The sequence below is a fragment of the Balaenoptera acutorostrata genome, chromosome 18 (genome assembly GCF_949987535.1).
Source record: "Balaenoptera acutorostrata chromosome 18, mBalAcu1.1, whole genome shotgun sequence".
Lineage (NCBI taxonomy): Eukaryota > Metazoa > Chordata > Mammalia > Artiodactyla > Balaenopteridae > Balaenoptera > Balaenoptera acutorostrata.
Genome location: NC_080081.1, coordinates 242654 through 267685, shown reverse-complemented (window position 1 = coordinate 267685; position 25032 = coordinate 242654). Strand labels below are relative to the sequence as shown.

The following is a 25032-nucleotide window of genomic DNA, read 5'->3' as shown; positions in this document are numbered from 1 at the left end:
GCGGCTGGCGTGTGGGAGGCTGGGTGACTGGTCACAGCAGCCGAGCCCTGCCCCCCAGGCCCTGGGGCCACTCCTGGTCCTCCACCCGCCCTGGGCGACCCTGCCGTGCAGGTCCGAGCGCAGCGCGGGAGCCCCCCGTGCAGGGCCGGCTGTGCGCTCAGAGCCCGTTTCCTCACCGGGGGAGCGGGTGCTATAAAGCAGCTAACTTCTGCGCTTGGTGGGGACGAAGTGGCCACTTCACGGAGCTCTCGGGCCACAGCCAGGCCTGGGGTCAGGCTCAGCTGAGACGGGTCTATGGGTCTACGTGTGGATTAAAGTTCGTGCAAAATGTCAGTGTTACGTATGATAATTTAAAATAATGATAATAAAGACGTATGATGAGCTGAAGAAAAATTTTGCTACCTTTAGTACAAATGGCTAATTTGCAAGCTATATCAACAGCTGCTACAAACTGAGACAAGCACGCAAAGACTCTGAACAAACTATCCCCAGAAAAAGAAACACAAGGTTCCTCAACATATGAAGCTCAGCTTTACTTATGAGTAAGAAAAACATAAACTGCATTGACTGGGGGTCGTTTTTCACTTTTTCTACGGAAAGATATAAACAAGTAAGAAGCAATACACTGGGCTGGTGCAGGTGCTGGGAGAGGCACTCCCGCCCTCCACTGGGGGGTAACGGGGCCGGGTCTGCATCAGAATTGAAAAAGAACACAGCTTTGCCTCTGCAAGTCCACTCTATTCTGCAGATATATTCAGACAAGGAGGTCACTCTGGCTTTGTTTGTTACAGTATACAACTGGAAACGGCCCAGGTGTCCGCCAGCGCACACTGGTTAACAAGCACGCTGCCCACCAAGCGCGAGTGTGGACGCAGCCCCGCGTGCTGGCGCGGCTCGTGCTGACACAGGAAGCGTCTGCGAAGCGTGGAGGGGAAAGGGCGGTGGGGTCATGGGTTCAGGAAGCTGCCACCTGTGTGCAAATAAGAGACTCCGAGTACATTCCTACGGGTCTGAGAATATTCTTAGAACCAGTGGCCGTGGTGAAAGGGCCCCTGACTGACCAGGAGGCGGGGCCGGATGCACCTTCTCTCCACCTGTGAAAGGTTTACAATTCATACCGTGCGAATTTCCTGCCTCTTCGAAAAGCCAACACGTACTCGCTTAGAAAAGGAAGTTCAGGGCAAAGGAGCGGACCTCAGGCAGGTGCCGTGTCTCCAAAGACAATGGAAATACAGCAAAGCCCCAAGACCCCAAACGCAGGGGCTTAGAGGAAGGAGACAGACTTACTTTGCACGCAGGTGATGAAATCTGTGTTCTTTTTGTACGGAGATCCATGTTTACTGATGCATTCTGCAAAACAGGGAGGGCAGGGCGTCACCCTCCGGCACGGGGCCAGCAGAAGTGACACTCTGGAGGGAGACCAGTCACACTGACACGGAACGTGGAACACCGTCAGACGAGAAGACGTCTCCACCAACGGGCAGAGCTCTGTCTCCAAGGAGCCTTGGGCCCCTGCAGCCTCCTGGTGGGGTTCTTTCTGTCGTACAGAAGGCCCTCCGGTGGCACTCAGGAAGCTTCTGACCGTGGTCAGAGAGCTGGCCTCCATTTCAACCTGACCCCCGCTTGGAAACAGTACCCTTGGTTTGACGGTCAATCTCTTTGGAGAACTAGCTCCCTCTCCTCCTCTTCCTCCTTCTCTGTGCTGTCTGACTGGGTGCTCCACACAGAGGCCAGAGGTGGGAGGGACCACAGGCATGCAGATGATCTGAACTTGAACTTGGGCATAATGGGTGTTGGTTGGGCCACTTCACTGGCCCTTTAGTGGGTCGCTTCTGCTCATCCACGCCTCGGAGGACGTGGGCACAGGCAGTGGACAGCATTGGAGGTGGCCCAGGGGGCCACTGTCGCCTTTGCCTCAGGAAACAAAGCCATACACCCGGGAGCAAGGCTGGCAGGGAGCCCGGATGGGGCTTCTCAAGGCCAATCACAGGTCCACTATACTTGTAGCTAGATACACACCCAGAGAAAGTACCTCTAAGAGGCTATAAGGCCAATGGAAAATTTACCAAAATGCACTTCACACAATTAAAGAGGAAAGCCCTGGAGTACTTCTCTCTCATTATAAGTAGAGACATTAAAACACCCTTAAAACTGTATTAAGGAGCAGTTCGCAGGGGAACTTTCAGGTCGTCCTGAAAACACGGGACCGTCTTTGCCTTTTTCCTCTCGTTCTCCCCCCAGTGTTCAGTGGGGCTTTCCAGGCACCCCCCGCCTCCATACACAGACATGACTGCTCGACGGCCAAGACTGTTAGCCTGTATGTTCCTGTCGTCCAAGTTAAACAAAAGCATTTTTTAATGTTCTCAGCTTTAATTAATAATATGGTATCAATAACCAGAGTCTGCATAAGCAAAAGCTCTTTGGGGTCTTCAGTAATTTCACAAGGGCAGAGGCCTGAGACCAAAAAGCCCGAGAACCACTAAAGCAATCATATTTCCAGTTAATGAGCTAAGCCTGGAATTAGAGTGGGGCAGAGGTTTGCAAACAATGGCATTGGCTGGAGGTGACACTAACGTGGTCACTATGGTATAAAAGACACAAACTAGGGCTTTGCCCTGTGAGCCCTGGAGAGCTCCCAACTCACTGTGCGATTAAGCATGGTCCTTCTGGGAACAACTCGGTGATGAGGCTTGAGTCCCCAAACAAAAGGAGGAAATGAGTCCAACTTACCTAAGTACCTTGGATAAAAGTACTCCTGCAGAAAAAGAAAAAGAGAAGGCAGTGGTTAACCGGCAGAGTGCCCGGCGTCTGGGCACCACCCCCTGGCAGCTGGTCCACCAAACCTCACCCTTCTCCCCCCACAGGAACGGCCCGGCCCAGGAGGCAGGTGCTTGAGGGAGGACGGCTGCCCAGAAAGCCACTTTCTGCCCTTGAGAGGGCTGGGGGAGGGGACGGAGGGAGAGGGCGTCCCTGGGGCCATGCAGCTTCTGCAGAGTGATGTCTGCACACTGAGACCAGACCTGCGGTAACCAGCAATACTGTGCGGGCGAAGCATCTTTCAGGAAGACAAGAAACATGCCAAGAAAAAATCAAGCCTTACACCCCGGTGGGCGCAGGGGCCCCTCGGGCGATGGGAGGCCTCTGTAGGACTCCCAGCAGCTACTGTACTTGTACAACAAACAGCTGGATGAGGGATGGAGGGTGTAAACGGGGAGTCCTTTTATCCATGACTGCAAATTAAGAGGTGGGCGCTGGGCAGTGAATGTCAGGTAGCGAACACCTGCCTGTGCCCATCCGGCAGCAGCTCCGGGGAGGGGGCCGTCACAGCAGTCCTGACCCCACACGCTCTGATGTCCCGCTCAGGGCCGATCGCTCAGGGCCGATCGCGGAGCAGTCCGGCCCTGTATCCCCTCCCTGACGGAACCAAGGGGCCGGATGTTGGGTGTCACCTGCTTGCTCACGACCACCCTCCCAGGAGGGTCTTGCTAATCAGCCCCATTATCACAGATGAGTGAACTGAGGCCCCAGGCCGGCTGTGGAGTGTGACCGAGCCCCGTCCCAGGGAGGGCAGGGGCGCCGGCCTCCACGGGACCCGTGCTTCGCGCCCCCCGCTCCTCCACCACCTCACTGGCCCCTCCGCTCGTGCCTGGCCGGGGCGGCCCGCGAAGACGCGTTCAGATGTGCTTTTATAAAGGAACGTTCTGGTAAAGATGCTTCTTGTAAAGCTCAACTTCTTTAAAAGAAAAGTAAGGATCAGAGCAAGTTTGGGACTCATGCAACACTTGTGAAGGTGACATTCATGCAAACGTGACAAAGAGGCAGGCGGGAGGGGACTGCCCTCCTCTCCGCTCCCAGGCCCCTGACAAGCCTGGCTGTGTTTCTTTCTCCTGCTTTCAGTCCCACACCGGCTGGCGCTGGGGACAGAGAGATAGACAAGTCTGGGGCCCTGTGATGAGAGCTCTCAGGGTCCCGGGGGTTGTGGCATCTTTCGGGGTTAGAGGGAGTATGGAGGCCACTGGGCTTTGCCACAAAGGGAGGGGATTTGGTTCTGAAATAAAGATTCAGGATGGACGCAGGAAGTGCCCGCTCAGGCTTAGGAAGCCAAGGATTAGACTAGGGTTGAACATGATGAAGAACTGTGGGGCAAGTACCCAATCACACACACGTTTACACACTGCAGCCTTCCGGAAAGGCAGATTCTATTCTTCAAAATCGTGACTATTTAATAGTAACGTGTAATATGTTTTAATACTGAGCCCTACTGTTGTGAAAAGTCAGGCTCCTCAGCCCTCCGTGCCGCCCTGCTGCCCGCAGGTTTGCAAACATGGGAACGTGTGGCCCGAAGCTCCTTCAAGGAGCTGAGCCCAAGGGCAGCTGGGTCCACCTGGGTCTACAGTGAGGCTGCATGTGTTCTGTAGCTACAGGAAAGAGTTCCCTGTGAGCCCCCTCCTCTGTCTCTGCTCCTTGTGATCTGCCCCCCAAACAGGAAAGGAGAGCAAATCTGCTTTACCCCTGAGCTCCTCAGAGGCCGGCCACGTCCCTGCGGGGACCAGGTGAGGTACGGGAATCCAGCCCTGATGCTGTCCCACTGTTCACCCGACGGCCTCACTTCCTGGCCCCGCGCATAGATGGGCCGGGGGACGCCCGCTCCCGGCCCTGCTGACCAGCGTGGACGCTGCCTTGGAGACACACCAGTGACGGTGGTGCACGAATCTTTTTGTCGTGGGGTGTCTGGGACTTTTACCTGGATTACACAACATGACAGGAGTCACACATCGCACTACCACAATGTGGTTACTTCTCAAACAGTAAACTGAGAATTTATTACTTCCTTTAATACATAACTGCCCTAAGTTGTTTCCAAAAATCTCTACTCTTTGACAAAGTAGGCTGGGACTTGGGCGTCAGGACAGCTTTGCTTACTGACATGAAACGTGTAGAAGGTGTTTTCCCTGGGGAACAGTCGGGAGGGTTGACCAATCCTTTGGCCACAGCCTTGCTAGCAAATCTGTCTTCTGGCAGGAGACTGTCAAGGTCACGGCAGCCTGAACTGCCCTTGCCGAGGCTTCGGCTTCCTAAGAGCATGAAGCTCACGGCGGCCCCTGAAGACGCCTTCCTGCAGGTGGGTGCCCAGGCTCCCCTGGTCCCGCCCGGGGACCCGGAAGGGCTCCTAACCCCGGGGGCTGGCGTTACGTGGCTCCGCACGTGTTCTAGCACAGTTCATACAAAACCCTTTTTTCCTTCCTTTCTCCCAAATTCAGCGCTTAAGATTCTCCAAACCAGGTGCAAAAGACTCCACAAGACTGAAGGAAACACGGACACCACTTCTCAGGACACGGACCTCTGGGATCCCCCAGTCCCTGCTCCACCCAGAGAACCCAGGGTGGACCCTGCAAGGGGGGCAGTCCCCAGAGACACCCCGCGAGGGCACTGGGTCCTCTCCTTCCTCAGACACTGAAGTGCACGTTGCAGGGAGGTCCTGGAACAAAGTGCTGGGTATGACCACCCAGTGGCAGAGGTGACGCTGGGATCAGCCCTGGCCCTGACCCTGGGGCCCTGCTGCAGCTCTGCACATCTGTGTGTGTGGTTCCCTCGGCTGCACGTACCCCTTCCATCCCCATGGCTGTCCCCTCCCACCCAACCTGCACCCATGTGACAGGGACAGGGGCCCGAGCGGGGGGGGGCCCTCGACAGTGGCTAGGCCCAATGGGAAGCCCAGCTCTCCGGGTCCTCTTCACATCAGTTTTAGGATGATACGCGCTGTTCTGGATGCTCAGGGCCCTGGTACAGGCAGCAGCGGCTCTCGGGGGCATGGAGACCCTGGTCCCCTTACCACTGGCCCCTCCCTTACTGAGCGCTTTCCTGCAACCTGCACCTGCCCACGGCACATTCCTCTGCACGTGCTTCCCACCTGCTCTGGGCACCCGCTGCACCCCAGCTGCTGGCGGAGCACGTGCACACAGGCCCCGGGCACCCCCTCCCACCCCGCCAGGGTCAGCGGGGCCCCAAGGCAGGGGGTGGCAGCCTCCGCTCACCACTCAGCTGCGGGCTGACAGGCTCAGGTGGCCGGGTGACTGCCGAGGCCCAGTGTCGGGCAAGAACCAGGGCAGCAGAGGGGGGCTGGTCCCTCCAAGCACAGGTTGTTTGAGTGCAGCTAAAAAGACCCATGTGAGAGGTGTGTTGTGCAAAAACTCTCTGACGTGGCTAAGTACAGTGTCTCCTGCCAGGCATGAAAATACTCTTGGAAATGAACCTCGTAAAACAGGTTTGCTTCCAAACACCTCTCCCCCACAGCAGAGATTTGTAGTTGCCATCCAGCATCTGCAATCCTCCCTTCAGCCTCAGTAACAGAACTCTGGATTTAGTTAGAGTTGCAATGCACCCAGCTACAGGACTACACTTCCCAGCCTCCCTTGAAACTAGGAGTGGCCATGTGACTAAATTCTGGCCAATGAGATACACACAGAGAGTGAAACTGAGTAAAGAGAGTGGAGTGCTTTGGTTCTCTGGCCTCCTTGCTGGAATGTAGATGTGATGGCTGGTACTCCAGCATCTTGCCCAGTGTGTGAGGAGGCCTGGAAGACAAAGGCCATGCACCAGTACAGTGGAGCACAAATAGGTCATGGAAGTCCCTGGGCCCCCACCACTGAGCAGCCCTGGGCAGCCTGCCTCCCACCTTTTACATGAGAGATAAATAAAACTGTCTTGTTTAAACCACTGTTGTTTGCATTTTCCAAATTTATGAGGCAAAAATACCAGGCTAGCTGAATTTGAAAAATGAGTGCAATTTTCAGATTTGTAATGACCTGCAAAGTAAAATTAAAAATCTACCACGAGTCAAGATTTCATGAGTCAGTGAGAATGTTTTGGGAAATAACCAATGCAAAGGCACTGATAAATCAGGGTTTAGGCCAGTTAACAATGACAGAAGAGAAAGTTTGCAAGTATCATAGAATGACTGCTTCAAGACAGAATAACTTGATTATCTAGGATTAACAAAGGCTCACGGGACTATGGATGAAGTTGCCAAACACTTTTTGCAAAAATGTCTCCATTTATGGTAAGGAGAATGTAGGCTTTCTAAAAATCATTATTATTTCAAAAAAATATGCCCTGCCTCTCCCCAAAATCTTACTTCAATCTTTCTTTGTTCTGAAAATTTAGTGCCTAATTACATTTATAATCCAATTTTATAAAGCATGAAATGGAATAAATTTGTTTTTATAATTTATGGTTTCATTCCTCATGCTTGATTGGTACACTCACTGTGTAATCTGATCAGTTTTCAGTGGGTCACGCGAAGTGGCCTTTCTTCCCGTCTAACGTGCTCTCCTGGCGGAGGCTTCTTGGGGCTGCTGGGCTCTCACCTTCACAGCACCGGATGATCACCCACAGCTTTGCTCGGAAATCCCTTTGTTCTCAAGGCCAAATGCAGCGGTGCTGCTCACTTAGTGGCTGGGGTGCCCACAGGCAGGAGAGGAAACAACTAAGCCACGCTGGGTACTACTGAGCCTCAGCACGTGCTAGGCCTCACCGGGTGCTATGTCTCACCGGGTACTAGGCCTCACCGGGTGCTACGCCTTCCCTGCCAGGCCTGCCACGTTCTCTCTGGGAAATGTGATTCACGAAGGTGAACCAGCAAAACTTTATTCAAACCACGGCTATGCTGCACTGAGGGATTTCTAAGCACCAGACCCCATGCTAAGTCCCTCCTACACCCTCGTGGTGGCACAACAATGACCCCAAAGGCGTGCAGGTCCTCCTCCCGGCAGCTGTGAATATGGCGGGCTCCACAGCGAAGGTCAGTGAGGTTACTGGTCGGCTGACCTTGGGAGGAGGTGATTCCCCTGGGCCATCGGGGGCTCAGGGGACCCCAGGGTGTGCAAACACGGAAGAGCAAGGCAGCAACAGATCCAGAAATGGCAACGTAGAAAGAACACCGACCTGCCGGCCCGGAGGATGGAGGAGGGGCCCCAGCCAGGGATGCGGTGCCTCCAGAAGCTGGAAAAGGCGGGTGTGGGTTCCCTCCTGGGGCCTCCAGCAGGGTAAGTTTCTGCTGAAGTGTTGCAGCAGTGAGGAAACGACACATCTTCCCTGGAGTCAGGCAGGGACGCTCCTGTCCCCACCGACCTGTCCCTGCCGACACGTGGCAGCTGGCCTTGCGGAGCTCAGGCAGCGCAGGACCAGCGGAGGGACAATGCTGTCTGCCTACCGCCCACAAAGCCATGCCCACCAGCCCCTAGCGGGATGCCAGCCCCTAGCGGGATGCCAGCCCCTAGCAGGGTGCCAGCGAGTAGAGTGTGTCCCCCAGGAGCTTGTGGAGCAAAGGGGTAGAGCGGGAGCCCGTGGGAACCAGGGGGCTCTGGGCAGGGACGCGGCCCTCGTGGTCTCCAGCGCCAGGAGGGGGCTTGGTGGGCAGCCTGGCTGGGGGCTCAGGCGTCATCCCAAAGCCACAGGGAGAGACCGTACGCGGCTGCTTGGCAGTGTGAATGGGGACTGAGGCCCAGCAGGTGGGACGGAATGTCGGCCTGTCCTGGGAGGGCCCCGAGGAGGCAGAAGTGGTAGCACCAGAGACGCTCCATGGAGGCCGCTGGGCACGTGCTGGGGGGAGGGGGAGCGGGGGCCGCAGGCTTTGTCCCAAGGCTGAGAGGCCGCAGCGGCACCGACAGGAGAGGGGAAGGAGGTGCGAAGCCAGAGAGAGTGAGTAGGAGAGAAGAGAAGAGGAAAGAGGAGCCTCGCCCGGGGATCAGGGAGGAGCTGGCGACCCCCTGTCCCTTCGCGGGACCCACACGGGCTGGGCTTCAGAGGACTCGTGCTGCGGGTGGGACAGGCAGGCGGGGATGGCATGCTCAGGTCAGCCAGGTCAGAAACGCAGTGTTACGCTTCCCTGCTTACGTTAATTCGGGAAAAACAAAATGATGTGTTTTCCCATCATGCAAAACCCCCAAATAAAACGCTGGACAGAGTGAAGGGTGACAAGTTATCAGGGCAAACAGCGCAGCTCCAACGCAGCCTTTGCGCAAAGGCAGTGTGTCCAGGAGGCCCTGAGAGCGGGCTGTGCAGACGGGACCCAGGCTCGCCGTGGAGGCCTCAGTCACTTGGGCTCACGGGTCAGCCCTGAGTTCCCTCTGGTCCTCCCACTGATGACCTGACTCCCTTGAGTGGGTCAACTCCTGGGCCGCAGCTCAGGGGCGCCTCCACGGGATGGCTCAGACTCTCGCCCGGAGCAGCATTCTGCGATCCCGTGACAGATTCTGTGACTGCACAGCTCCTGTCTGTTCCTGGCATCTGGAAGGGGATGGAAGGGCACCTCGGCACCTTTCGGGTCCCTGCGGAACCACGGCCCCGCACACGTGAGCGTTCAATTCTGAGCAGCACAGGATGGGCTGCTGTGAACGAGGAGAGACGCAGAGGATGCATGTGGTGGGGGCAGACCTGGGTCAGGGGTCATGGGTCAGGGTTTGCCACACCCCACCGGAGAAAGTGCCCTGCCCCCGACAACTGCCAACAGCCACCTCCTAACACGTTTTCCATCTCAACCTGAAGCGTCGCACTAAAGAAACGTGTGTCCAAACCAGAGGCCCCTGGGGGCTGTACCTGTGGCCGCCAGGCATGCCGCGTGCTGGGCAGGAGGCCCCAGCCTGGCCTCCGGCCCCGTGGCTGCAGCGGTGACCCTCCCGGACGCCCTGGGAGCTGGCCCAGCCCAGCTGTGGCATTTCCACAGGGCACAGCGTTCCAAGAAGAGGGCCTCAGAGAACTGGGTTTAGATGGCAGGGTTTGGGGACAGATGTGGAAAAGAATGTATTTTATCATCATGGGCACTAACTGGAAGGAAACAAATTTCACCTCGAATTTGGAAAAAAAAAAAAAGTCCAAGAAAATAACAAGTATGATGGTAACACATCACTACCTCCTTGGAATGACGTGTTTTTAATTGGTGCAAAGTGCCTTTCTCAGAAGCAGATAAAGAACTTCGTCCACTTCCAACACCTCCTTAAAAATTACTTTAGACTTAATAAACTGCACTCTCTCAGGGTCAAAAGTTACAGGTGTACGCACCAGGACTGCAATGAAATCACTGGACTAAAATAACCACCGAAGGGGCAGAGTATTCCCAACATCAAATATTAACCCTCAAACCACAGCAAAGTCTGCATCACAGAAGCAGCTCCCACCTCTGACCACAGGAAACGCAGCACAAAGACACCAGACCCCTGCCAGAGCAGCCAGAGTAAAGTAACAGCCTGGCTGGGTTTGCGATGTCCCGGCCCAGCTCCTCAGAATCTCGAGAAACAGGCCAGAAGCATCAGCTTCTTAAAGGGTGTTTTCTTCCTAAGTCCCATAGGCAGACCTGCGGTGACTTTCAAAATGTCTTTAATTGGTTTTCCACAGACGTTAAGCCCGCAGGCTGGGACGAGGTGTCATTTAGGGGCTGCCCTGTCGTGACACTGCAGGGCCCAGCTCCGGGCCGGGCAGACCCCCGGGACTAAAACATGCACGTCTGTGGGCACAGGGGCAGCAAAGCGGGGCCAGACAGAGCCTGCCTCTCCCTCAAGGCCACCCGGGGGGCGGCGGGCCCTGCGCTGGGGGCCTGGATGCCGCCCATCTAACCAGCCGTCCGTCCGCAGGCCTCTGAGCCGCGCGGAGCCAGCTCTGGAGAAAACGTGACGACTCGGAGACCCTGCCCGGCCAGCCTCCTTGGGCCTCCAGGGGAGGAAGCCCTGGAGGGACGGGGCCCAGTGGGGAGGCCTGCGCAGCCCGGGGGGCAGGGGCCGCCCAGGCGGACGGGAGCTGGGGCTGCGTTGGCACAGGGCAGTGCCTGGTCACACTCGTCGACGGACCCCGGAGTGGCACGGAGGAGCGGGGCGTGTGCGGGTGTGTGTCCGAGCGCCCGAGGGAGTGTTAGGGGCTGCTGTCCAGGCGTGGGGGGCAGGGGACCCGAGGCTGTCCTGGAGGTCACTGGGGGTGACAAAGGCCCCCTCCCCCCTCCTGCTGGGCCCCCTGAGACCCCTTAGGCCACCCCAACAGGGGAGACTTGAGGGAGGGGCTTCCACCTCCCTCGGGGGTGCCCCTCCCCAAGCTGTCCCCAGAGACTCTGGGGTCTCAGGAAGACAGGTGTCCCTGGAGGGCAGACGCCGTTCAAGACAAGGCGGCAGCCCTGCAGGGCTCTGAAACTGACTGCACCCCGAAAACCCTCCTGGGTAGGGAACTATCACCGCCACTGGGCCCCCATGTCTGAGAGAGCGGGGGTGGGGTGGGGGGAGAGAGACAGACAGAGACGGAGAGAGACACGGGGTGCGGGGTGAACATGCGAGGTCAGAGGTCAGGCTTGGGCTGCACGGGAGGCAGAGGGGCCCTGGGAGTGGGATGCCGGCCGAGCTGCGAACACTGTGAATATTGTTGTTTGCATCGCAAACTAACCAACGTGATGGGGTCAAGGCCCAGGACCTGGAATTCCTCCCGACCCGCAGGCCTCGGGCGGCACTGGTGCTGGGAGGTGGTGAACCATGCCAGGCCGCACGTCGGGCTGGGTAAGTCTTTCGTCCAGAATCCGTTCTGGAGGCCAAGGGCGATGGTATCGGTGTCTGGAAGCCACTGGCCTTCAAGGACTTAAGCGGGAAGGTGACCGCTGCACTGGCCTGGTGAGCTTCTGGGAGAGCTCGGGGGACCCAGCAGGGGTGCCTGGGGGCCTGGCACCCAGAGCCCTCTGGACAAGATGCCAGAACGAGGGAAATGCCAGGAAGAGAGGGTAACAATGTGAAAGGAAAACAAGATAAGGAGGGACTCTAATCTCGGGCTCTGGGGGCAGGGCAGGGCGGGGACACTCCCCCGCGGCCCGAAAGAATGTGGAGGAGACCGTGTCAGCAGGAGGGAAGCAGGCGACACCTGCATCAGGAAGGCCCCCAGGCTCCCTTAACCTCAGGAAGCGGGAAGGTGCCCACAGCTACCTGCTCAAAGGAGAGCTCTAACGTCAGGCGCCCCCATCCCCAAAGAGGAAGCCGGCCCAGGGTGGAACACCCTGCCCTGGCAGGAAGAGCCTAGAACACACCCAGCACAGAGGGCACAGCCTCCGGATTCCAGGAGCGGCTTGCCGCCCAGAGGGCCGGCTCCAGGTGCCCCAGCCCTCCCCGCTCCCTGGCCCCCAGAGCCCCAGGCACTGAACGGGGAAGGCAGCGCGGCCTCCCCTCTCCACCAGGTGTGTGTGGCTGCAACGGCCAGACACACAGAGGACAGGCCAGCCCCAGAGGTGACCCTGGCAGGTAAGGCCTGGCTTTTCCTACAAGCACCCCCTTGAGCGGGCGAGCGGATCACAGCCCGGTGGGTGCTGATTCTGCGGCCTCTCCTGTCACACATCAGGACGCCGGCGGGAGGTCCCGTGACCGTCACAGAACCAGGTCCTGGTGACTTTCTGAACTGAGGTCAGGGCGCTCATCCTGGGTCACCCCCGCAAACACTCACAAGGAACAACTTTTGAAGGCGAGGAACTGATGTTTCTCAAGAGAGCCCCAAACTGTGTGGGGCAGAGGGACCCACTGGTAATGCCATAGGACGGCCTCATTCAAAAGCGCTGTTTCTCCAAAGGTGTATTAGCAGTGAGTTGTGTTTGGAGGGTTTCCCAGGGATCCCAGGTCCCTGGAATCTGAGACCTCCCCAAAGTGAGGGAAAGGAGGGTGTGGACACCTGGAGGGGCACCTGCTCGACCAGAGCAGGGCCGACATGCAGGAGCCCCCTAATCACCAACCTCGAGCCACGACCCTAGTTGGGCTCCTCTCGGCCTTCCACACCACCTCTCGAGAAAAAGGACAACAAACCAAGGGCCAGACCCAGACAGAGAGCAAGCAGTCTGCACAGCGGTCTACACAGCATGCAAGGTGCGGGTTGAAATGAGGGGTTTTTGCACTGACTGCAAGGGAAGGCACAAAAGGAGCCGGTCCACCCTGGGAAGCTGGTAAATAAAGGGAAAGATGTGATTATGATTTGGGGATGGGGGTCAGAAACGAGGATAGAATTCTGGAAAATTACAGATGGCTTTGATATGAAAGGAGTCCACAAATTCCCGATGGGGTAGAGGGGGTGGATGTGAGAGAGGATGCCCCCAGTGTCACAGCAACTCCACCTCGGCAGGGAGGGAAGTCAGGACGCTGTAGGAAGTACAAAGTCCCTGCACAGACATGGCGGTCTCATTAAAGTCCTGGGCTGTGAGCACTGCTTTCCTTGTCTTGTCTTCATTTCATCCAGAGTAGACAAAGTTATAATTAAAACATAAAAGCACTTAAAGTCAGAGGGGGGATGGCTCTGGGAAGGGTGGCACAGCGATTAGTGTGCAGTGTGTCCAGGCCCAAGGCCTTTCCATCCTGGAAAGCAGGGGCTGGGGCAGAGCAGGGGCAGGCTGCCGTGGGTGGTGACCTTGTTGCCCTCAAGTCTTGTCACCCGCAAGCCCGTCCCACACTCTGTACAAGCCAGTGCTCCAGGCTGGGCCTGGGGCTGACGGGACTGCAGCGGCACACAATCCCGCAGCCGGGCAGGGACACAGCCCACCGTGGGACCTTCAGGAATCCTCCACAGCTGCCAGCTCCTCTGGGCCACCAGGACTCATCATTAAAGAAACGGGAAAACAGGCCAGAAGGGACCGGTGGCAAAACTGCTCCTTACGACGGGGATAAACCGCGTTGCTACGGACACTGAGGGCAGAGTCACGGCAGAAGCACCTGTCACAGCTCGGCCACCGCCGCCGCGGGCTGGGCCAGAGGGAAGGAAGGCACAGCTCGGCCGTCACTGTAAAGCCTGTTTCGGAAAGGGGACTGAAGGGATGGTCAAACCAACCGGTCAGAAACGGGAGTCAAAGTAAAAGCCCACGGGCCTCACAGCCATTTGTTTATTACACGAGACATTTATTTCATCCCAGAAGAATCCTTTAAAAGAAAAATTCCCGTAGAACCAAAAACAGCTGTGAAATCACCCTGACCTCGCGGTGTGAAGCGACGCAGTATAAGCCCACCCCGTCTCCATCAGTCCTACTTCCCAAAGACAGACGCGCACCAGGTCCCCCAGGGCGCCGCCACCACCTCTCCCCTCCCCGAAGACGGCACAGCTCCTGCGCTGCCGCGGAGGCCACGCGGGGGCTGCTCCCCGCGGTCGGCTGCCCGGCCACCCCACGTTCTCCGAGGACGTTATTAATAGAAATCTGTCCTGAGCCAGCCCGTCGGGCTCCTGAAGTCACCAGCCGCTTCGGCGAGCGCACCTTTCTGCAGGGGCTGCGCACCGGCGGCGGGACCTGGGCCCGACCCTGCTGTCCACTCGGACCGCCCCCGACCCCTCCACGTACGCGTTCCAGCTCTACTCCTGTCCTCCTGCTGTGGGACCCGCTGCTGCCAGCAATTCCAGCCCTCACGCCTTTGAAGCTAATGCTCCATCCCTCCTGATGCGGATCAGGGCGCTGCCAGCAGCTCCCCCGCCACCTCCAGTCTAGCTAAGGGGGCGGGGAGGTAGGAAACTGATCTGGTTTTTAAACCATTTATTTCTTTTACATTTTAAAACGGACCCTGCTGCATCCCGGTTGAGCTGTCATATTACTGCAGGGTTCTTTCAAAGCGGCTGCTTTCACAGGCTTGCCAAGGGAAGACGACTGCAGGGCGTCCGCAGGACACCCCGCCGACATCCGCCACCCCCCTCCAGCTAAGGCGGCACCTGGCGTCACCAGCAGAACTGGGGCTCGTAAGGAGGAGGCTTGAGGGTGGGCCCGGGTCCCGGCACCTAAGACCCTGCCCTTCCGCCGCGCCGACCGCCCCCCTGATAAGGGTCTGGGTGTGCCCCGCAGCTGAAGGACTTGCCGCAGACGCCGGGGCTCCCACCCGTGCGCGCACGGACGGTGTCCCCGGAAATGCGGCGCCGCAGGGACGGCGCTCGAGGGGACCCGGCTGCCCTGACGCTCCACCTCGCGGCCCCAGGCGCCGGGCGCACACCTCCCCGCCCCGCGCGCTCACCGTCTCGGGGTCGTTCTCGAACACTTCCCGGGCCTCCTCCTGGCTGCACAGCTCCTCGATGCACTCCCTCTCCAGGTGGCCCTGCTTGGCCTCCTCGAAGACCTGGTAGGCGCGGCGCTGCCTGGGCCTCAGGAACTGCGCCGCCTCGCGCGCCCGCAGGATCACGGCTTCCCGGGCGCGGGCGGGAGGACGCAGCGGGAGGAGCGGGGAGAGAGCGGGGACACGCCGTCAGCGCGGCGGGGCCAGGGCGCACGGGGCTGGCGCGCACGGGGCCGGGGCTGGGCGCGGGCCCCGGGGCTCCCCTCGCCCCCGGGGTGGCGGGGTGTCGGGACGGGTCCCCCGGCCCAGCCCGCGCCGCGGCCCCGCGCGGTACTCACTGTGCGCGGACTCGGAGGCCAGCAGCAGCAGGAGGAGCGCAGTGCCCAGGGTGGCGGCGGGCCCGGGCGGCATGGCGGGCGGGGACGGGGACGACGGCCGGGACTGAGACCGGGGCCGGCAGCCGGGCGCGCGCGGTCAGAGCGCCCGCGGGGCCGTGGCGAGGCGCGGGCGCCGCGGGGCGATGGCTCCGGTCATCCCGTGCGGGCGGCTCTGAAGGTCACATCCCGGCGGCTGCACCGCGGCGCTCGCGCGGGGCTGGGCGGGGGCGGCGGCGGGGGCGGGGCGCGCGGGCAGGACCGGCCTCGGGGCCGCGCGGGGCGGGCGGGGCGCGCGGGCCGCCGCCGCCGCCGGGCCGAGCCGGTTTTCTCCGGGAAGATCAAAGCCCGGAGGGGAAGCGGGTCGTCGGGACTAGGGAGGGGACCCGCCGGAGGGGACCCGCCCCGCCGCCGCCCTCGTGCAGGAGCCTCTCCCCAGTCGGCGGTTAAGTGTCTGTAATCGGGACGTAAACGCGACGAAGAAGTCACATGGGTCCAACCTGACAGGTACAGTTTGACCATTTACCGGATTCAAACCTCTTTCCACCCCCCACCCCGACCCCACCCCAAATCTACGGCATCCTTTTTTGGAGTCTTCATTCTGGGGCACATTTTCTCAAGACTTAAAACCCACCAAAGAAAAGATGAACTGAAGTCAAACCGAGTCCCAGTGGGGGCCAGAGAGCCAGATTAAATGATGTCCATTTGTAATCTCTGTTTACACAGTGATGACATTGGAGACCTTGAGGGTTCCCAGTAGATATTTCAGCTGAAAGCAGCGTTCTGCTAGTTCTCGGAGACCAGGACTTTCTGTCTCTCGTCCCGGAATATTTCGCAAAGTCACAGGCAAAAAAAAACCCAAACACACAAACAAGCAAAACCAAAACATAGCGGGGACCACTCGGGGGACCGAAGGGGACAGCGAGCCCGGCACCGCGGGGAGGGGCCCGGCGCCGCCCCCTGGGGAATCCTGCCCCGGAAACCGCGCCCCAAGGGGAAGGTGAAAGGGCAGCCACCCCCCGCTGGGCGGTCGATTTGCTCGGTGGGCTCAGCGCCGAGTCCGCACCTGTTCTTCCCGCTTCCCTTGTGGGAGGATGAACCGGTGCTGCCGGTAGATGCTTTGAGGTCACAGGTTTGAAGGTGGGGTGGTGAGCATTAATATGTCAAATTCAAGGGAAAGGATGTTCTCCAGAAGGCTCTACAGAGGGAATTAACAATTTAATAGCTAGGTCGCCTGCACCTGTGCCTGAACCAGTTCCCGGGCCTCCCCTGTCAGCTGGCGATTCCAACGCCCGGCGACTCAAAGGCTGCCGCAGACACGGGGGTGCTCACACAGAGTACTGACCACATTAACCTTCCTGCTTGTCCTCCTTAAGGAGAAGCACTGGCTTCAGAAACCTGGGTGGGGTGAAAAATTCTTTAGTAGGGATTTACACCAGATCTTTAATTAATTAGTGGCACTGCTGTCGTTGGAGATCGCTGAGCTTCTTGGATCTGTGAATTTACAGTTTTCATCAAATTTGGAAAAAAAATTGGCCATTTTTTTTTTCAAATATTGCTTTATGTCTCTCAAACCTTTCCTCTCTTTTGGGAACTCCAGTGGCCCCTGCATACAGCTACTTGAAGTTTTCCCAGAGCTCACTAAATGCTCCTGTTTACATTTTTACATGTTTTTTTCCTCTCTGTATTATTTTGATAGTTTCTATTGTTAGGCTTTCTTTTGCAGTGTCATATCTGTTCATCCATCCAGGGTATTCTTCATCTCAGATATTTATTTTGATCTCTAGAGGTTTGCCTGAAGCCTTTTTGGGCAGAAGCAGAGCGAAATGGTTTCAACTCAGGGCTGAAGTTCCACGGCAGAGTCCTTGGACAGTTTCTCCAAAGCCCATGAGTGTAAGATTCCGCTCTGGCGGAAGAGACTGCAACTGTTCCTGGGCCCGTGAGAACCGCGGGGTTGGTCCCTCTAACCATTTCCCAGCCTTGGGAGTCTCTGCCCAAGATTGTGATCATTCAGCTGAAGAGCTGAGGGGCCCCCCACAGATCCCAGAAGTCCCTTCTCGGGCAGCCCTCTCCTCTCATGCTCTCCAGGGAGTCAGCAGACCGGGGTCCCCTCCACCCAAGGCGGCCTCAGCGGGAGAGATCCCGGTGGGAGCCGGGCAATGCCAGGGCCCACCTTCACGTGTGTCCTGTCCCTCAGGGTCGCTCTCCTCTGTTGCCTGATGTCACTGTCTGGAATACTGTCATTTCATAGCTCTGTCTGGTTTTTTAGTTGTTTCAGACTCGGCCTGGTAAATCAGACAGGAAGTTGAATCTGGGCCGTGTGACTCTGTCTTGTCCAGAAGCAGAAGCCTCCAGTCATATTTTAATGAAGTTTTTTTTTTTTTTTTTCCCAAACCATGTTTTGTACCCACTGGTAGGTACTTACTATTTTGTTAACCTGCAGTTTTTAATGATGCAGGATAGAGGGTAGCAGAGTTTTATCAGATGGGAGTTCTTATTTCCACTGTATTTCTCTGAGGACACTGGATCATGGTGTAAAATGTATTCATTACTGTGGGTTATGGTCCGAAAGTTTGAGAAACACTGCTTACCACCGTGAATCAAGGTGTTCAGACCCCACTGAGGTGAAAGTTCTTTTGTGGAAAAGTCCTTCAGGGCCTTCCTGGCGGGGGACCAACTTGTCCCGGTCTTCTAGGGATGTTCCCAGTTTAGCCCTGGGTCCCAGGACCCACCTCAGCCCAGGGCAGGTCAGGGTGGTCGCTCCCCCTACCCTGCCCGGTTGGGGGCCCCTTGGCGGCCTGTGACTTACAAGCGTTTTTGTGCCAAATGTCCACGTGTAGGTGGTTTTGTGGAATGCTCTAGGGGCTTTGCTGTAGAAGCAACACCCGTGTCCAGGCAGGGCTGCCTACCTAGCCTGGTTAAGCCCTCCTTGTCTGAAACGTAGAGCCTCAGCCTAGCCTGAGGCCTGGGCACCAGTCCTGGGCCCGGTGAGGTTGCACAGCAGATGGAGAGAAGGGCCTGTGAGCCGAGATGCAGTTCGCCGCCCCCGGGTAGCGTGGCCTTTGGCCGTCACCTTTCTCCATGCCCAGGTTCCTAATCTACGACGTAGCGCCACACAGGTCCTGCCTCCTGGTGGGTGGGACAGTGCGACAAGGTGGTGACTGGGCACTCCGTGGAGGCACAAAGGGGGCATGGCTGTGGCTTCCGACACTGTCTTTGTCGCGCATGTCTGTTGCTGGAGGGGCTTCCCCTGACCAGGTATTGGTTCAATCCGGAAACATCCCCATGTGGCTGTGGCTTCCGACACTGTCTTTGTCGCGCGTGTCTGTTGCTGGAGGGGCTTCCCCTGACCAGGTATTGGTTCAATCCGGAACCATCCCCACACTCAGGCCTAGCACAGGAGGGACCTCGTGGGGCTGAGAGTCATGCAGAGGCTGGGGCTCTTGGACGACGGCCCCGTGCCTGGGACGGGGTCAGCTCCCTGATCTGCAGGGCTGGGGCCCGAGACAGGGGTGACAGCGTAGCGGGCTAGAGCACGGATGCTTTGCACCTGCGTTTGGGACGCAGCGTGAGCCCTGGGCCGTCTCCCGGGGTAACTGCTGGGACACTTGCGGATTTCAGAGGTGTGTCCATCTGGGCCAGTGCGGCTGCACGTGGAGCCCATTGGTCCAGGCCCGCGCTGACCTCGGGGCTCCGGCGGGCTTTCCCACAGGTAACGTGTCCTCCGGCAGCGGCGGGGACGGCACGGCTGCTGCAGGCTTGTGCTGTCCCCGCCTCCAGAGGACTCCACGCGTGTTTCTGCAGGCCCCCTGCTGCAATTCCAGGGATGAGTCCGGCCGGCCTGGCGTGGGCGGCGCTCTCACCCGGGAGCCGGGGCCACGTGCACGCCCGGCCCGGCTGCACAGCCTGCTCAGCGGCCCTGCCGGCAGGGCAGCGCCTCCTCCGAAAAGGGAAAGCTGCGGGGCAGACAGAATGCAACAGATGCTCGTTATCTAGAAGAACTTTCGTAATAGAGGTGTAGATAAACGTACCACGATAGGAAAGTTTACATTTTTAGAATTTCCAGATCAGTAGCTTTTTTTCAGAACATTTTTTCCCTTCTGGCTGATAAAATGTTTGTTAGAAAACTATGTAAGTTGGCTTAGACTGTATTCTGAAGATCTGAAACCCTGACTCGATTTGCAGGGTTTGGTCTCCTTTCGCTGCAGCAGCCTTCAGATGGGGTCACAGTTCATGGGGCCCCTCCTCCTCCGGTGCCAGACACGACCTCTGGTGCCAAGAGATGTGGGACTCGGGGGTCAGGGCAGATCCCCGCTCATCGCCCCACAAAGCTCCAGGCGGACTTTTAACTTTATCATTGTGACAAAGATAGGGCTTTTGCAAAGTCTGATAGAAAATGTCTTTTTTGTATCTACTAGCCTCCCAAGTAAACTTTGTTTTAGGTCTGAACACGCTCCAAGCAGATTTTAAGTTGAGGCAAAATAACCATGAAAGGATTGTTCCGGGTCCTCGTCAGCCTGGCTTCCGGGAGGGTCAGTGGCGGCTTCCCTCCGGTGAGAGGCAGCCGGCGGGGAGGGCCTGGGCCTCGGCAGGAGGGGCCGCAGGACGCCGGGCGGTGGGCCTGGGAGCCATGGCAGCGGTGGCAGGCGTGCGGCGGCCGAGAGCAGGGCTGGGCACTGGCACCCCGAAGGGTCCAGCAGAGCCTGCGGATAAGTAGCCTCGTCTATCACCGCTGAGTCGACAGCACTGCAGGTGCCCCGGGACCCTCTCCCCCTACGTGTGGGAATTTCTCACCTTCAGTCTCCCGCTCTGTTTTTGTGGTTCCCGATACCTCAGTGTGATACTGACCATCTGTTCAGTTGCCATTTGCCGAAATATCGACGTTTTCAGGACTTTTCAGCATGCTGGGAAATGGGACTTGCAGGTGGTGGCATCCTAGAACGTGGGAGATGCATGGTTGCCAGACCTCTGCTTCCTGCCCCAGATCCCCGGACGCACCCACGGGTCCACGGCTGCCTGAGAGCCCGCCTGTGCGGGGTGCAGCCTCCGCGCGGTCCGTGGGCTGTCACGGGTGTCTGGGGACGCGCTGTTGACAGTGGCTGCCTGTGGAGGGGGGAGGGGACGGTCCCTTTTTACTGTATTGTTGCATCTCTGCACCTGCTCCGTCTTTTACAACGAGCATGTGTTACCGATACAACAAGTCCACGAACATTGAATGTCGGCAGGCCCGGTTGCAAAGAGAGGGCCTTTTATGGCAGCTCGGAAGGGAAGTCCCCAGCAGGTGACAGAGGACAGGCCAGCGGTCAGCCTGGGCCCCTCCGCTGGCACCAGGCTTTGCACGTGGACGAAGCACCTTCCCCAGAGCCTCTCCTGGCGTCGGGGAGGCTCAGCGAGTGTCGTACGGCGTGAGCGGATGTCTGGGGCCAGACAGGCCTAGTCTCAAAGGTGATTAGGGCTGCTTGTTTGCTGGGCTGAATTATTGGATGACTTCTATCTGTAACAGCCATCAGGATCTTTGAAAAGTCATATAACTTAGTTTAGTCGTTTAGAAAGCTATGCCGATGCCCGTCTCGCCTGGCAGACCGTCTCTGAAGGCTGAGATGACGCATTTAATTCCACGCAAGGAGTTAGGAGAAGATTCAGGTTTCTCTGGGGAGAGCAGTGCGTGAGCACACAGCCAGGCACATCGGGAGGCCCGGGGGGCTGGAGGTGGGTGGTCACCTCCGAGGCTCTCCAGGGAGAGCAGGGCTCCCGCTCTGCCCGGGCCTGGGCCGCTGAGACAGGGGCGGGCGCCCGGTGGGCTACCAGGCCCGGGAGGCCTGCTGTGTCGTTTATGGCTCAGCTGACGAAGGACGAAAGTCATGACGCCGAGGCAGCTGTCAAGTCCCTGAGGCTCACCCTCTTTGGCGACGGGGGCACACGTGTCAGTGACCAGGCAGATGGGCCTGGGGAGGATGGGAGTCCGAGCCGTCTCCTCCCCGTCGCCGATGATCTGATGAGACCAGGCCTGGGCCTGCTGCACGCGTCACCCCCAGCTGCTCTTCTCGTGGGGTTCCGGGCCGGTCCTTCCGCAGACCAGGATCCGGTGCGTCCCTGCAGGGCAGCGGTGAGAGTGGCGCGCCAGCCTCTTGGTCTGATCTGCCTTCTGAGGCTGGTCTAACGCCGCGGGGTGGGGAAGGCGGTCTGAGGACAGCGGAGTCGTGCGCAGCCTCAGGTTTGAACCCACCCACCCGCCGACAGAAACTGAATCTGAGATTATGAACTCGGGTGAAATGTAAACAAATTATCATCTCGTAGAAGTGCTGGTCTGAGCCCTGACCTTTAAACGAACTGATGAGCTTTGCTTTAGTTAATGAAAAAAAACCTGGTTCGGCATGAGCTTGAAGAGGTCTAGATATATTCCTTTGGGGGAGGATCCAAAACATTTACAGCAGCTGCAGGGGCCTTTGGAGTTGACCCAGCTATTTTAACACACACAGAGTTGGTTTTTAACCTTCAAGGACAGGCCAGGTGAGAGGTGACAGTCACAGTGCCCTCGGGAGACCTGTTAGGCCGTCTCAGCACAGCCGAGACTGCAACACATGACCTTGGGATACATTTCCTGAGGCCCGCAGAGCCGAGTGGACTGTCTTCCCCAGGCTACTGCCCGGAGCTGCCTTAGGTGATGGTCTGTCCTTCTGTCTGTGGGTGTGACAAAGTGTAGTTTTTAAAATTTCAAAACCTGACTCTCATGCAGATATAGAATGAACAGGTGTCAAATATTTGTTAGCTGATTAACAAGGGAACCAGAAAGTTAAGTTGGTTTGAAGAGCATTTTAAGGATCTGGGTGTCCACAGCCATTGAGGGATGTGTGCGCGGGGCTGTTGGGTTGGATGCAAAACTGGTGAATGTCCTTCAAGGTCACTAGTATATGTAATTGTACACTATCTATAGAACGTATCATTAAAATGCACATACAGATTCTGAAGTTATCCTTTCTTGTGGGAGGAAATTATGTGCCCCTTTGCCCGAAAAGATCTGAGTTCACATGTAACCCTGGAGCCCGACTTTGTAATCCACAAGATGCTGGGCTCAGATGGAGAAGGCGGCCTGGTGGGCTGGGAAAGGTGACAGGGTGACAGTGGGTGGGCTCACCCACATGCTCTCTGGCCGAACCTCCAAGTTTGGGGTATTTTTCTTAGCATAGATGGTGATATTCTACCTGTGAAGAGGCCATTGTGGTATCAGAAAGTGTGGTGTGTTATCAAGTAGTGTTTCATCTGCTCTGACTAGTGGCCAAATCTGTGATTCTAGGTAACAGGAAAGACGGTTTACAGGCCTGATTCCTGCACGGTTCACAAGCCCCCTGGGGTCGTAGCCCACTTAGTGCACCAGGCAGGGTGGGCGTGCAGGTGCCCCCCTGGGGGCCGTGCATCCTCACAAAGGGCCTGCTTGCTGGACAATTCTTTATTTGATGCTTAATGGAGAACAAGCAAATTCTTGTTGAAATTTCTGTTTGGGAGCCAAGAATAGACCCTTAGGCTATCGCATCTGTAAAACGAGTTCCAGGTTCAGTGATGAATTTGGTCAGGTGCTTAGAATCCACAGCGAGAGGCCGCCCGCCTCTGTGACACCATCGCTTACGATGTGCTGTGGAATTTGCTTGTGCTTGGTGCTCGGGGCACCTCAGACCCAGGGCTGGGCCTTCCCGATGCATCAGGCTGGTGCAGGCCGTGGACGTGAGGTGAGCACGGTCCCCTGCCCCTCGCTCCCACCCGGGCCGTCCGAGGGCAGAAGGAGAGCCCCTGCTCCCTCGGGGTGTTTCCCTCCCTGAAGTCTGTTACGAGGGTCTTGGGGCTTGAACGTGGAAGCGACTCCACAGGACAGGCTGGGGTCTCCCCCTTTCTTCACAGGCGGTGCTGTGTCCCCTGGGGAGGGATGTGCGTCCTGGTGATGCCCTGGTATTTAGTCACACACACCCTGCCCCCGAAACTCACGAAGCCCAAGGTCGCAATCTGCCTGTTGGCATGACGTGGAGATATCCCGGGAGCTGAGCGGGGTGGGGTAACTAGTCTCCAAACCACCGTCCCAGGGCGAGTGAGAAACAAGGATCTGTAGGCGGTAGAGGTGGCCGGCCGCTCCAGGACGCCGAGGCCTTCCTCCCGTCCAGGCTGGGAAATGCGTCCTATCTGACTGATCCAGGTCATCCCATCAGTGTTAACTTCATTCATTCTCTGTGTGTCACACCTTTAGGAAAAGAATCATTCATTGAGGTGAAATTCACAAGAACTTCGGCATTTCAGTGTGGCGTGTAGTGAATTCACAGTGTTGCACCACCACCACTTCTGTGCAGTTCTAGGACATCCCATCACTACAGGGAAACCCTCCCCCAGCCCCTGGCAACCACAACCTTCGTTCCGTCCCCATGGATTGGCCCCTCTGGAGGTTCCATGTAGCACGAGCGTGTGACCTGTGTCTTGTGTGACGGGCCTCTTAACACTCAGCGGGCGTTTCCAAGGTTCATCCCGCTTCGGCGCATGCCGGAGCTTCGTTTTTTTTTTGGCTGGAGAACATTCCATTGTGTGGATGGACCGCATTTTGTTTGTCTCTTCATCAGTTGAGAGACTTTTGGGTTGTTTCCACTTTTTGGCTGCTGTGAACACCGGTGTGTGTTCACTGTCTTTTCTTGTATTTCGATACGTGTCCCCATACACATGGCTTTGTCCTTTTTCAGTTAACGGTTAATTTTTTTTTTCAGAAGTGCATTTTGAAAATATTATCAGTGCCTTTATTGCCATTCCATTAAATCCAATAAAGTTAAATTATAATAAATATTCTTTTTGGTATAAATAAAATATTTAAACTTGAAATAACATTGTGAGTTTTAATGTGCCTACTTTTCAATTTTTCAACATCTTTCTCAAATACTTTTAATGTTCCAGAAAAACTATTAAAAACACCCATAAACACATGTATCCAGAGGTGTACATTTTTCCTTTTGTCTCAGGCCCCTGTGTGGCTCGGCTGGCGCTGGGCACTGCCTGGTGCTGGGGGCACCAGGGGGGGTTTGGAGGAAGTAAAAAGTCATCGTCACCATCGTAATTGATAATAATCGGTGTCTGCTAAGGACACCGGTGTTTTCTCAATCCCGAATGAAGCACCTGTAGGAAGCTTCGCTGCTCGAATGCGGTGCCCGCTGGCCCAGCGGCTTTAAGCTGACGCCGCAAGGATGCCCGGTTTCTGCGTCCTTCGTCTCCTCCCTCCTCGGGGCACGTGCTCCACCCTTGCCTTCCGGCCACGTGGCCAAGTTTTCAGCATGGCCCCAGGCCTCACATACCTTCGACTGCCCTCCCGGCCGCTGGTGCCCGCCCCGCATACAGAACCCCGGGCAGTGGCGGGGCAGCAGGAGCCGAGGGCCCGGGTCCCTGTCCCCTGCCGGCCTCTGTGCATGCTGGCCTCCCCACTGCAGCTCAGCCTGAACGCCAGACCACACGGTGACATCGAGGTCCCTGCTCTCTGGCGGTGGGGACCTCAGCAGCTCCCAGGCTGCCCACGTGGGCACGTGGCCTCCGTCCCCGTCAACAGCGCTGGCCCACGTCCAGCCACGTCTCAGGCGATCACGGCCCCTCCGGTCTCCTCGGCCCTGCGCCTCTCC

At 57.5% G+C, this 25032-nt stretch overlaps 1 protein-coding gene across 1 annotated transcript in view; it reads right to left on the bottom strand.

Moving 5' to 3' along the window:
* The window catches only part of GAS6 (growth arrest specific 6), a 34651-nt gene extending 19047 nt beyond the window's left edge, over positions 1–15604 (bottom strand). The window contains exons 1-4 of the mRNA XM_057532879.1: positions 15362–15604; positions 14985–15151; positions 2731–2755; positions 1288–1350 (exon numbers count right to left, since the gene is read on the bottom strand). Coding sequence (XP_057388862.1) covers positions 1288–1350; positions 2731–2755; positions 14985–15151; positions 15362–15434 — 328 coding nt within the window. The 5' untranslated portion in view covers positions 15435–15604. The remainder of the gene's footprint in view (positions 1–1287; positions 1351–2730; positions 2756–14984; positions 15152–15361) is intronic.
* Positions 15605–25032: the final 9428 nt, after the last annotated feature.